General features: G+C 41.8%; 1 protein-coding gene across 18 annotated transcripts in view; it reads left to right on the forward strand.

Moving 5' to 3' along the window:
- NCOR2 (nuclear receptor corepressor 2) overlaps nt 1–13,703 on the forward strand; it is a 640,543-nt gene that overhangs the window by 541,650 nt on the left and 85,190 nt on the right. For 13 of the 18 annotated variants that reach the window (XM_077461835.1, XM_077461842.1, XM_077461827.1 and 10 more), the window contains 2 exons: nt 3,569–3,708; nt 10,927–11,041. In XM_077461835.1, the coding sequence (XP_077317961.1) occupies nt 3,569–3,708; nt 10,927–11,041 (255 nt within the window). The remainder of the gene's footprint in view (nt 1–3,568; nt 3,709–10,926; nt 11,042–13,703) is intronic. The other 5 variants (XM_077461836.1, XM_077461834.1, XM_077461846.1 and 2 more) reach the window with 1 other exon arrangement.

Raw genomic sequence — 13,703 nt, forward strand, 5'->3', positions numbered from 1 at the left:
AGAGTCGTCAATATTTTGCCTTTCATTTTGACTCTTGGAGCAGAAGGTATGGGTACAGTTTAAAAAAAAAAAACTTCAACGGTGGCAGTCCCAAAACCAAATGGAGACCGAAGGTCTAACTTAGATCTTAAGCCACTGGACATCCTTCTGTCCATTTATTGTTGTCCTCTCTACGAGAGGTAGATTTCGGGGTCCATTCCTTTGATGCTTTTCTGCAGGAGGAAGTTGTATCTAGGTCAAGGCACGTTCCCTAGTCAGTGCTACTACAGGTCTTTAGTAGAGGATCATTCTCTCTGTCTGGAACATGAAGATCCAGGCATTGGATTCCCAGATGGCTCTGTTCCTGGGGTATTGTAGAGCTAGAATTGGTGGTTGATGGTTTGAGATCTGGAGAAGGGATGGGCAAGATAAGCACTGATGCCAGCTTCTCCAGTTGGTTTGAAGGTGGCTATAGTTCAGTGGACTTGGTCTCCACAGGAGAAAATACTGCCTATTAGTATGTTAGATTTTTGGCCAGTACGCCTTGCTCTGGATGTTGGGACAAACCAGTTGTAGGTGTAATCTGGGAATGCCTCTGTAGGCATATATATCAACCACCAGGAGTCATGCGGCTCAGGAAGGTGAACCACATTCTGTCTGAGACAGTACAAGTGCTATCTCTATCACTAGTACATACTCCAGGTATAGAATAAGGTCAGGGAGAACTGTGCAGGTGGAGATACTAGATTCCAAGTTCCACAACAAGTGGTTGTGCCTGGGACGAAAGTAGGGGCAGATGCACTGGTAACACCTTAGGGACCAGTTCTCCCTTATTTGATGCTTTCCCTCTGTTTTGACTTCTCCCACATCTTTTGCGAAGAATCCGAGAGGTGGTAACACTGATCAATTGTGTTAGCCGAATTAGCCCAGGAGGGCTTGGTACACTGACATAGCGAAGCTTGCGAGGGTCGCTCCTTGAATACTCCCAGTCCAGCGGGACCTAATGGTCTTGAGTCCTGTACCTCCATACTGTTGAGCCCTGGAAACTGGTTTCATGGAACCTCAATTACAGGACTTGGAAATATTTTTTTCCTAGGGGAAGCCAGGAAGTGGCACCCACAGGAATATGAGTGGAAGATTTTCTTTTCTTTCTCCAATCGGTAGGGGAAAGGAGATTGGCCTTAAGTACCATTAAGGGTTTGAGTGCATCCCTATCCATTTTTTTTCAGAGACCATTGTTTCTCACTCCTGGATTCATTCTTCATATAGCGTGTAGCATAGATAGTCCCACGTCAGGCCACTCTTATGTCCTTGGAACTGGGATTTGATCTGGGCTATCTTTGCAGAGGTCTTTTTTATTTTTTATTTTTTTTTAACCAATTGGCAGACTGTTAGTAGAAACCACCCTTCCGAGGTAAGGGACTAAGTAAAGTGTCAGAGCTGGCAGCTCTTTCTTACAAGGAGCCGCTCTTGGTCGCACATCATAAGGTGATGTTGCGTCCTAATCCATCTCTATTGTCTAGAGTGTTTTTTAGTTTTCACTTGAATCAGGACAGTGTCTTTCTTTTTTATTTTTCTTCTAATCCGCAATCGGCAAGAGAAAGATCGCTACCTACTCTAGAGTTAGTTCAAATACTCAGGGTATACTTTAGTTGTTGGCACAGGTCAGGAATCCTGATTTGTGCAGCCAAAAAAGCCAAGGAAGGGCAGGTGGCATGTAGGTCAAATGTTTAGCAGTGGATCTGCCAATTTATCAATGATGCTTATGATTTTAATGAGCAAAATCCCTTTTTTTTTCTGGGGAGAGATTCTCTAACAGGTGTGTGGGAGTATCTTGGGCCATCAGGTGTCAGTGGTCTAGGTGTGCAAAACCGCTATTTGGTCTTTAAGTTTATACATCCACAGGGTTTTTACCAGGTGGATGTCAAGAACATGGAGGAGACTGCCTTTGGTCTCAGCGTATTACAAACAGTAATGGTGGCAGTTTCTGTGATGGTGTCTCCCTCCCCTCAGGGGCATTGCTTGGGGATGTCCCATATAGGAATGACTGCTCTGTGTCCCGTGATGTACGTTAGAGAACAAAGGATTTTTTTCTACAGCTTGCCTGTAAAATCATTTTCTTGGAGTACATCACAGGACACAGAGATCCCTCCCATCTTGTCTGGGAAGTTTATTGCTTGCTACAAACCTGAGTACTTCCTGCGCAGGAAGGGGGGACTTATTGTTTGATTTTACCAGTAGGTGACGTATAACCCATATATATATATATATATATATATATATATATATATAATATATGACTGCTCTGGGTCCCATGATGTACTCCAAGAAAATAATTTTACAGGTAAGTTGTAGAAAAAATCCTATTTTTCTAAGATTGGTTTTGAACTTTCCTCCTGTTTCAGGTCATGTCCCTGTGTTCTTGATTTTGGTTTCATATTGAACATACAGCCCTCCTGAACCTTATTCACCCCTTGATGTATTTAAAGGTTTCAGTCATTAGGCTAAGTAAAGTTTCATGCACTCCCTTTTCGTCAGACAGTCAGATCGCCACCTATTACTTCTCAGAATTGTCCTTTTTGCTGTACTATGCTCTCTATTTAAATGCCGATATTTTGTTAGGTGCTTATAGTGGTCATGTGATGAAAAAAAAAAAACATACAGCAGTGTTCAAATACCAATTCACTGTTTTCACTTGTTGCCTACAGTTGTTTTTTAAATCTGAACTTTCAGGTATGATCCTTGTTGCATATCATCCCTGAAGGGCCACTGGGTAAACTGACAATCACTGTAGCGGTTTATACTACTACTACAATATGGGGATCTGTGCTGAGCTGCTTCCCCTCTGCACACTGACCACAAAGGGTCGCTCTCTTGGCACTAGCCCCTCTAATTGAACAAGATGAAGATTGTGATGTCACCAGCCCTCTTCTCTAACTCAAGACCCAGAAGAGTGCTGCAATCAATGTATTTTCAACTTCCCCAGAGGTCCCTCAGGTTTGAGATATGCATACTTACATTGTGTCAAGCTGGATCATTGTAAGTATGCAGGAAATATCATATTAGAATTTAAAGTAGTATTAAACCCTTTGTGTTTTTTTAGTTTAGAACCTTGAGAACAACAAAATAAATATTTCCCAGTAAACTATTGGTTGCTCCATCACTTCCTGTTTACAGCCTCAATACTGCTGGCTCTTGCTCTCGCCCTGCTGCTTCCCTGACTTTCTAGTCTTCACAGGAAATAATTAACAGTGAGCAGTATCAAGGCAGTCTGTTAGCTTGGAGGGGGGAGGAGCAGGTGCCTTTGCATCCCTTGGCTAGGGGGCTGTGTGTTTCTATTGTTACATACAGTGTAAGGTAACTCTAGTCCTTGCATTCAAGAGTGGCTCAATAGGATGCTGCAAGAGAAAGGAACTACCCTAAAAAAAAATATGAAAACTTTCAACTGCTGAAAAAGCTTACAAAACAGAGGGTTGCTATTGCTTTAAACATGTATTGGTTAATAATAAACCTTTTTCTTTGAAAGCAGATAACTATTACAGGTTTTTCTTAATCCATATTTTGTGTTTTTTTTTTTTTTTTCAAACAGGTCAGTCAGTGCCACTAAACCTGCATGATGGTTCACGGACATTGGCACCACGTATCAACAGCATATCAAACCCACCGCCTCTTATTTCCTCCAGCAAACACCCAGCTGCTATTGAAAGACCCATGGGCTCCATATCTCAGGTATGCTCCACTTTTGTAATGATAATGGCGAATTCCACCTAGTAATGATAACCATAATGCAGTACATAGTGAGATTTAATGCTTTCAATTGCAGTACTATTAACTTTATTTGTTTCAATAGTTTTTATTACAATTTTAAATCATCATACAAACGTTTTACGGTCAAATAATCATCATGAAATAGTTATAACAAGTATGCGTTATCCAATATGATCAGTGTCCCTGACCCATTAAACATCAACAAAACATAATAGTCAAGAATATAGCATATTTGGGGAGTCCCACAAAAACAAGGAGTGGGATAAAGAATGGCTCAACACCGCCCGACGCATAAGGAGATCTAAGGGAATGGTCGGCTTGCCTGTGCCTCCAAGTGGACCCAGTCAGGTCTATATCTTTCATCAAAAATTTGGTATAACTGGACCGAATGTGCCGCTCTACAGTATCGCAAGAAATGCAGAGCTCCCAGTTCTCCTTGCCATTTAGACCTGTACAGGGTAGAGCAGGCCACCTGATAACCTCCCAAATAAATGTATAGATCAGGGACTGATCCGAAAGAAAACTAGAGGAACTGGAATCGGAAGGGACCTAAAATGATATAGTATTCAAGGGAGAACCATAATTTTAACGACCGCTATTCTACCCATACAGGAAATATCGTGGGTTTGCCAAGTCTTCAGGTCACGCTCTGTAGAGTCATATAAAGGTGTAATTTGCCCAATACAATGAGGCAATGTCAGAAGTCAGTTTAACTCCAAGAAACGGGAACATCTGCGCACGCCATTTAAAGGAAAAGAATGGCCGTATATAATCAAAGACTGTCTGGGAGATTTGTATTTAGAGCCTCCAATTGTAGTTGACTTACCTTGAATCCAGAAATGGTTCAGAAATCGGAAAATAAGGCAAATAAATTGGGTAAGGTCGTGATAGGATCCGATAGGAATAACAGCATGTCATCAGAAAATAAGCCACATTTATGCATTTTGCCGCCATTTTCAATGCCATGGATATTGGGGTTATATCTGACAGCTATTGCCAATGTCTCAATCGCTATCACAAACAGGAGTGGCGACCGAGGACATCTCTGCCTAGTTCCTCTCCAGATTTGCAAACGATAGCACTCAGATTAAGAAATTTCGGTCCACAATTCCATTTCCTCAATATATGAAACAGAAAAGGCCAGGATATAGAGTCAAAGGCCTTATGTAGGTCCAGTAACAATAACGTGCCTCACAGCTCATCTGCACTATCCCAATTAGAGCGCAATATAGAGATCAAGCCTGCGGCCTATCTCTCTGGAACGAATCCAACCTGATCGATGTGAATATATTGTGTTAAAAATGTATTGAACCTAGTCGTGTATATTTTGGTCAGGGGTTTCAAGTCAGTATTGATCAGGGATATTGGATGGTAAATGGCCACCTCAGTATGGTACTTGTCTGGTTTAGGTATTAAACAGATATCAGCTTTATTAGAGTCTGCATCAAGGGCCATATTGCCATAAAGAACTGGAGACGATGGGGTGCTGAATAGCGAATTTCTTGTAATATGCTGTAGAGAAGCCACCTGGGCCCGGAGTTTTAGAAGTGTTAGCTTCTTTAATTACTGCCAGTACCTCTTCTACAGTGATTTCCCCTTCCAAAATCTCCCGATGGGAGGTTGAGAGAGAAGTGATGGTGAGATCTTAAAGAAAATTGTCTATGGCTCCAGTTGATGCATTCTCCTGTTCACCATATAATGAAGAATAATAGTCATGAAATATTTTCATTACCGTTTGTGGATTCTGTGTCGAGTGCTATTCGTACATCTAATTAGGGCGTACCGTTGGAATTGAGGTGTTAGATTATGGGCTAACAGGTACCTGGTTTACCCTTTAGCATGTAAACGGAGGCCTGATTCCATCTAAGATTTTTTTTCCGCCTTAGTCGTCAGACAAAGATTGCGTATATTTTGTCTCTAAGGTCCAAATTTGGGTTTTGTTTGTGTCGGGTCAGTAGGTTAGACAACTCTTTGTTGTCTGAGCATTCAAGTTCTTCTTGAGAAGAGATGCTATTCTCAGATAACCCCTGATTGTGGCTTTGTGAGCTGCCCAGTTGATCACTGGAGAGGTGTCTTCAGGTTTATTTGAGGCAAAATATTCCTTAAGATGTTGTTCTATATCAAAACAGTCTGATGGATTACTCAAAAGTGATTCATTTTAAGCCTCCAAGGGACAGGACCCCGGTTTACTAGTAAAGTGTCACACGATGTCCAAAGCAAAGATTGGTCTGACCATATGCCTACTATTTTACTTACCCGGAAGAGGTGCACCGTTTCAGGATTGGTAAAAAAAGTGATAGATTCTAGAATAGGTACGATGAACATAGGAAAAGAACGTATAGTCTTTCTTGAAAGGGTTGAGTTCCTGCCATATATCAATTGGATTGTGGTAATGTAACATGTTAGCCAGTTTTGACCCAATTTTTGGGGTAATGCCTAGCAGAGGACATTGGTCTTCTGGCCTTGAGCTACATTGGAATCCCCTGCAAAAAGCACCATACCTCCTCAGGTCTGGGACACAGCATGAAGCAAAGTTCTAAAAAAGGGAACTTGACCTGAGTTAGTAGCGTACTAAGAGATCAATGAAACTGGGGAGCCCTCCAGATGCCCCAGATGCCCTACTAGCATCAAGTAACGTCCCTCCAGATCGCACATCTTTTTCTCCAGCGAGAAAGATGCCCGCTTTGAAAAGTAGGCCTCCTGTCTTCCCTAGGCCATTTGCCAAGTAGAAATGGGGGTCATAGTGGCGCAAAAAGTTTGTGGAAAAGGGTTGTTGGTTGGTGGAAAGTGTGTCTCCTGAAGGAGAACGTCTGCCTGCAAGGATTTGTAATGTTGGAGGACCATCCTCCACTTTAATGGATAACTCAGCCCCTTAACATTGTGGGTAACAAATTTGAAGGGGACCCCAGTAGTATTGTCTGCCATGGTGCACAAAGAAAGCCAAAAGGTCACTGACCAACCTCTTCTAGAATGACAATCGCCTTCCCTGGTTCTCAGAACCATTCAGCAGCTGAAGGCCCAGTACTGAGGGGTCTCGGAGCAAAGGGAAAAGGGGTAAGGGTTGAGAAAAAGAAAAGAGAAAAGTAAACACACAAAAGAAGCAAAAATTCAGAAGAATTCCTAAATTAGGACTGTCCTACAAATAACAAATCCACATATATTATGCAATAGTTAGACAGTAATTCCAACCAAACATACTCCAAACCGGAGAAAAGATCCCCTAGTCCTCCACTAACTTCACCCTGGGCAATGCCCAGGGCCTGGTTTGGCTCTGGTCCCCTCACTAGTGGAGGGAAACAAAGACAAACTGGACACATGACTGTCATCACTGGCCTTAACATGCCTTTAGAAACCTCAACATTAACATAATGAGTTATAACTGTTAGAATCAGAAGTCCCCCGAGGAAAGAAAAAACATAACAGTATGCATAAAACCTAAATCCCAGGGTTACTCATTCTCACGCTTAGCAATGAAATGTCAGGAAGCATCCTTAGATGTTCCATCTGTGATCCTGTCCTAGGATCAATTAAAGAAAGGGAAAAATCACTTCACAAGGTCCCATTGAACCCAAGAGCTGCCTTTTTCTTTTTTATGGGGATCTACTTTTGAGCTTGGCCTGGCTTCTGGTGGAATGCCACACTGGAGTTAAGGGACTCTGCGTGGGCTTGGTGACAGGTGATCTGGGCTGTTGGGTGCGGGAAGATCCCTCCGGATCCATGGATATAAGACCCAGTTTTTTCAGCAGAACATCACCCTCTGGAAATGTGGAAAAGGACTGTTTCTTGTTGCGAAAAGTAAAGTTCAATCGAAAAGGGAAAGCCCAGTAGTATGTAATATTTTTGGCTATCAGAGGCTGTAGAAAAGTTTTCAAATCTCTGCGCTTCTGGATAGTAGGTGGTAGAATATCAGCAAAGATCTGGATTTTGTGGCCCCGCAATTGCAGGTCAGCTATTTCTCTAGCTTTGGCCATTACTTGCTCTTTGACCGCATAATGAGACTTTACGATTATGTCTCTTTGCAGATCGTCACGGGGCGCCGCCAGGGCCCTGTGCACTCTATCCAGTTCTAACTTGTGAGAAGGTATGTCAGGGATGAGGTGGTGAATGAGCTCTTTAACAATGGCTTCAGAATCAAGGAAGGATTCAGGAATGGCACAAACACAAATTGTAGAGGCGAGACAGATTTTCCAGGTCATTTATCTTGTTTAAAAAAAGCAAAGAAACCCTCTGACTGGACTCTATAGGGCAATGACTCCAAAAATTGTGTAAAATTGTGTATGCAAACAATTGGGTATTAAAAATACAAAAGGTTTTTGTGAAAACTGCATATTCAATTGATGTCATGGATATGAGAACATAATCAAACCACTATTTACAACACTCTTGTGCAAATGTACAAAGTGAAGCTCTACGCGTTTCGACCACGTGGTGCCCTAGAAGGGGAAGGACTGATGCAGACACGAACACCACAGATCCATCCTTCCCCCTTCTAGGGCACCGTGTGGTCGGCGCAGCCATGTTTCTCCTTGTCCCTCCCTCCCTTCTTTCTCTACTCTTGATGCAAAACATCAAGATATATGTATATATATATATATATATTATATAGTGCTTGTCTGTGGACAAACTTTTGTGTCTCAATTTGTGTATGCATATACCCTGTACTTATTTGTAGCTCTCTGAATTGTAGATTGCATAAACCTCTACACCACTTGCTTCCTGATGAAGAGGATTTGTGAAAAAAACTTAAAACGCATAGAGCTTCACTCCATACATTTGCACAAGAGTGTTGTAAATAGTGGTTTGAATGTGTTCTCTTATCCATGACATCAATTGAATATGCAGTTTTGACAAAACCTTTATGTATTGATGTTTTTTAGACTTTGTATTAAACTAATTTTTTATACCGAATTGTTTGCATACACTATTTTTGGAGTCCTTGCCCTATAAAGTCCCGTCAGAGGGTTTCTTTGCTTTTTTTGATGTGTCATTAGGGATGTGGACACTTTCTCCTATTCCCCATTTTTGGTGCTTCTATCTAGCGCATCATCTAATCTCTTGTGTATGTCCTCAATACACTCATTTTGGTTGGTTATGGTGATGGTAACTGCCAGTGTGCTTTCTATTCCTGTGCAGAAGCCCAGCTCCTGAAATTCATGTTTCAGGTCAGGGGTTATGCGTTTACTTTTTCAAGCCCTTGTTCTAACAGGGTGGAAAATCTTGCCAACAAAATGGGATCCCCCAAGTATTCTGGCAGTGGTGCCATGTCCTGGGAGCTTGGGGAAGATGAGGGACTGTCCTCCATGTTCCCCTGACTTGCAATATCACATAGTTCCCTGTCCAGGTCCAACTGGGATGAGAAGATATCTCTGTCTGGGGACATGGATGCAGCCTCAGAAGCCCTGGCACTCAGATCCTTCACTGAGCCATGTCCAGGCAGATCCAGGAGCCACGTCTGTCTCTGGCTACAGCACCTGTGTGTGCTTTGAGGCCGCCGCTGCCATTTTGGATATGAGGGCCGTATTTATAAATTAGTCTGCGGGAAGTTATGGGGGATTTCACGCTTACCCCTGTCTATCCACCGGGCGGGAGAGGTAGCAAGAGTCCGGCCGCATGTGCTGTGATAACGAGCGGAATTGCTGATTGATTTCATATTGACATTTCAATAAAGTAAAAAAAAGAAAGCAAACGGTACCTTGGGTTGTTACAACACAAGGCATTGCTACTCCCTGCCACCACAGACACAAGCCTACATGCTGAAACCAATCATTTTAGCGCACAGGCATGTGTTAACTGGCCTAAATCTATATACAGTATATTGTTATTGATGTACACATTGGAGCTTATACAATAAATATTCGATATAGAGTAACTTTGTTTTACATTTTTAGCCACATTTGTGTGTTATTTATCAATTCAACAAATTTTTACTTTTAACATTTATTTATAGCTTATGTTGCATCTTTTTTATGTACTGGTAACCGTTTCATGTATTTATTAAAAAAATGTATATGGCAAGTATTCGTCAGAATGCCATGAAATATCAGGAAATCATTAGTGTTTGACTCTGTAGGTTCTCTCTTTTCAAAAAAGATGTACTGTATTTTGGGAGTGTTAATGGCTTTTGAAATCCATTCTTGTGTTCTGTGTTTTATTGCTGTATGTACAAACAAAATACACATTTTACAGATAAAATGAAAACTTAAGACTGCGTATTTTGTCTGTCACAGCTCCGTCCAGATAGTTAAAGTGTATCTAAACCCAGAAAACATAAATGGAATATATTGCAGCTTATTAGTCCTTAGATATAGTGGCTGCATTCGTTTTCATTTTTTTCCAGCCATTTTTCCCTTTATTTTCCCCGGTAATGCTGCCAGTTTGTACGCTCACTCTTTCAGTGTATCTATAGAGGAAGTCATGGTTGCCACCCAGTCCGAGCTTCTAAAATACAGTATATCTACCTCTGTTCATCTGCATTACATGGGGGGGATTGGGAGATTAGTAACATATAGAAGAAAGATTACATTTATTTTTGCTTTCAGTACAGCTCACAAGTGACCAGGATGCTGCATTTTTAGCAAGATCAACAGGTATTCTCTATACTTGCTGAAAATATACAAATCATTTAAAAAAAAGTAAGGCAGCCAATGCATCTAAGGACTTGGAAGCTGCAATATTATGTTTTTTTTTTTCTTGGATTTGGTTATCATTTAGGCTGAATTCACATGGGCATGCAAAGCTGCATGCCCATGCCCTTTACCACTTTGGCTGCTCACCGTTCCCAGCTGCAGTAAGATACAGTGTGGTATGCAATTCAACACATCGCAAAGCTTTCTTTTTTGTTTGTTTTGTTTTTGTTTTGATTTGTACAAACTTTATGTGACGTATGATATGCTGCGGTGTTATACAGCCATGTGATTTGGAACGGTGTGCTGTGATGTCTGCAACAGGTTGCAATGCAGTGTGAATGGGAATTAATTGTTTGTCCTTGCGGTAAATGGACGTTTTACAATGCAGTAAAACATTTTTCACCGCAGTATGGTGTGAATCCAGCCTTAATGATACTAATAAGAAACATTGAAAACAAACAGAAAATGTCATTTATTCCATTCCATTTGTTTTTTAGTTTTAATTTTGGTAAGGATTAACTGAGCCTTGTGTCAACAATGTTTCTATTTTCAGGGTGTTCCCATCCCACTTCATGCTCCATACAGCTCTGAACATGCAAAGGTCCCTGTAGGGTCCATCACAATGGGTTTACCAATCAATGTGGACCCAAAAAAACTGGGTGAGGAGCGTAAGTTCAAATCTGTTCTGTCCAGTTATGTTTATGTGATCACTTTAATTTATAAATTGTCCTTTGTGTTATAGCCAGATATATGTTGTCAATGTTCCTGTTCGTAAATTCCCTTCCCCTTTTAAATGCCAAGTGTGTTACTAAATGATTCCACTTACAGCACTCAATTGTGTTCACAGTAAGCCTGCCAGATACAAGCAGAAAAAAAAAAAGGACTGTCCAGTATAAACACAACATTGCTGAGCAGACCCGGGTCACTGACCTCCCTCTGTGCATGACTGAACCACGGTGAACTCCAGTTCTCTTTATAAAGCAAAGTTCACTTATAATGACGGTTTGTCTGCAACCTCCTTTCATCATCCTTGACACGTCTTGTTGCCTTTAGCACACATTGACTGGAATGTTTCAGCTATAACTATAAGTGTGAACAACTGTAGCTCTGGCTCAGTACAGATATCATAACTGCGCAAAAGGGTCACGAGTCATGCAGCTCTCCAGTCCTGATATTCTGCCTCTCGTCATGCTCCTAAGAGCACAGGTTTTTTGTTCAACTACATATTTTAGTAAAAGTTTGTAGTACCTTTTAAAGCGGTTGTAAATCCTCACAATATACCCACTGAAGTGAACAGCCTCAGCTGATACACAAAGATTAAACAAATCCTCCCACATAGGGTTTACTTGTTTGTCTGCAGTCTCTTCCTCTCTGCACCCCTTCAAAAGGGCAGAAAAAATGTAAAATCATTCTTCATCTGTCCAGAGCACAGAGGAGGGGGCAGAGCGGCTGCAGTTAAACACTGTGTGTGAGCTGTCTGGAGGAAAGGAACACACCCCGCTCCACACAGCTGAAGAACACTGTTCTGAATAGACAAGCTGTCTGATGAGTTCCCAAACACCCCCCCCCCCCCCCCACACACACACACACACACACCCCACACCCCCCAACACACACACACAACTTTATCTCATGTGTCGCCAAAACTTCTCATAAGTGACTCATGCTGATAACAGAGCAACAAAGAAACAACACACAGCCCCCATTCACACTGGTGCGACGTGTCATGTTCTTTGACAGGTCCACATCGCAGAACAAGTCGCACCCTATTGTCGGCCATGGAACTGTTCAAATTGGCGCAATGTCGACTTTGCGGTGCCACACCGATTTGATTTGAAAAAGATTCCTGCACTGTTTTTTGCAATTTCAGGTGCGACTTGCATAGACCTATTGTCAGCCAAGTCGCACCTGAAGTTGCATTGACCTGCAGCTTTGAAATTGTACGACTAAAGTCAGATGCAGTGTGAACAGGGGCTTAGAGCTTTGGAGAGATAAGTAAACACTAAAGATATACGTGCTTTGCTCAGATTCAATGACTGGGGTTTACAACCACTTTAAAGTACCCTTATGCCTATGGCTGCTTTATAAATTTTGTGCTGGTGAGTAGATGTTGAACGAATAATCACTAGTGCTTTTAGCGGGTGTGGAGTACCAAAAATCTCCTATGAAGCTTGAGCCTTTGAAGATTGTGTGTTGCCAGTCTTCCTGGTGTGTATCACCGACACATAATATGTTCAGCAATGACATGGTTCCCACTCTGGTAAGCCCCTTTCTACAGAATTGACACTTCTAATGTGCAGATGCACATTAAAGGTGATAATGAACAGTACAGCCCTGGTTGATGCACAGTGCTGCAGTACAAGGAATTACAAGACGCTAATATCAAGACAGATTTCAGTCTGTATGGTGTCCCTGTGTAAAAAAATGGATTCAGTAATTTTTGAAGTGGATAAAATGGTGCAGTTTAAATATTTTTTTGGTGTTTAGCGTTATAGTGTTTTATTTTAAACCGAGTTATGTTTTAAATCTATGCAATCCAAGTGTATTGAAAATTTCAGTCGTCTTCTGGACCACTATCAACCTGGTCCCCTTTCCTCATTAGCTTGGCTCCCTCCCTCTTCCCGCCCTCCATCTGAGCCCCATTTTGCTTCACATGATTTGGCTTTGGGATTCTGTTACATTCTCTGCTGGTCTAAATTCGCCCCATCTACCACTGCATTGCCCTCTGTTTTCTCCAGGAATGGATAGCCCAGGGCAATTTTGCTGGTGGAATGAACATGGATTTACGGATTTCCATTCTCATCCCTAAAAGGATCCTGATGTTTGGCTTACTTAGATTGCCCTACAAGATTCCGCTACATACAGTTTCATGATTTCACCTTGTTGGTCCTTCGTTCTCAGCACTCTCCTTATCCCCTGATGTCGTTCAAAAGTCTCTGTAAAGCACATCCACACTCTACAGGTCTTATCTCTTTGATCAATACTGCAATTATATCTTTAAAGAAACCCTGTCTACGAGCTATTTAGCAGCAATGGGAAAGTGAGTTTGGGGGCTGACTCCAGGGGACTGGCAGATCATGGCCCTAGCACTCTCTTAATGTTTAGAAATCTTACAACTCTTAAGAATGCTTCTAAATATCTATACTGATGATACTATATGCCAGATAGTCTGGCCTGTTTTGTTCCTTTCTACCCCTCGACTTGCTTTCGAGGATATCCCCAGCCAGGGTGGGGTGGCACGTATTTGGTGGTTTTGCCCAAAATCAGGCGGACTATGGATCTGGGTCTATGCCCTCCTACATATATACTGCATTTGGTTTTCAAGATGAA

This window comes from Lithobates pipiens, unplaced genomic scaffold (assembly GCF_037356315.1).
Source record: "Lithobates pipiens isolate NorthernLeopardFrog02 unplaced genomic scaffold, aLitPip1_a1.2 Scaffold_3, whole genome shotgun sequence".
Taxonomy (NCBI): domain Eukaryota; kingdom Metazoa; phylum Chordata; class Amphibia; order Anura; family Ranidae; genus Lithobates; species Lithobates pipiens.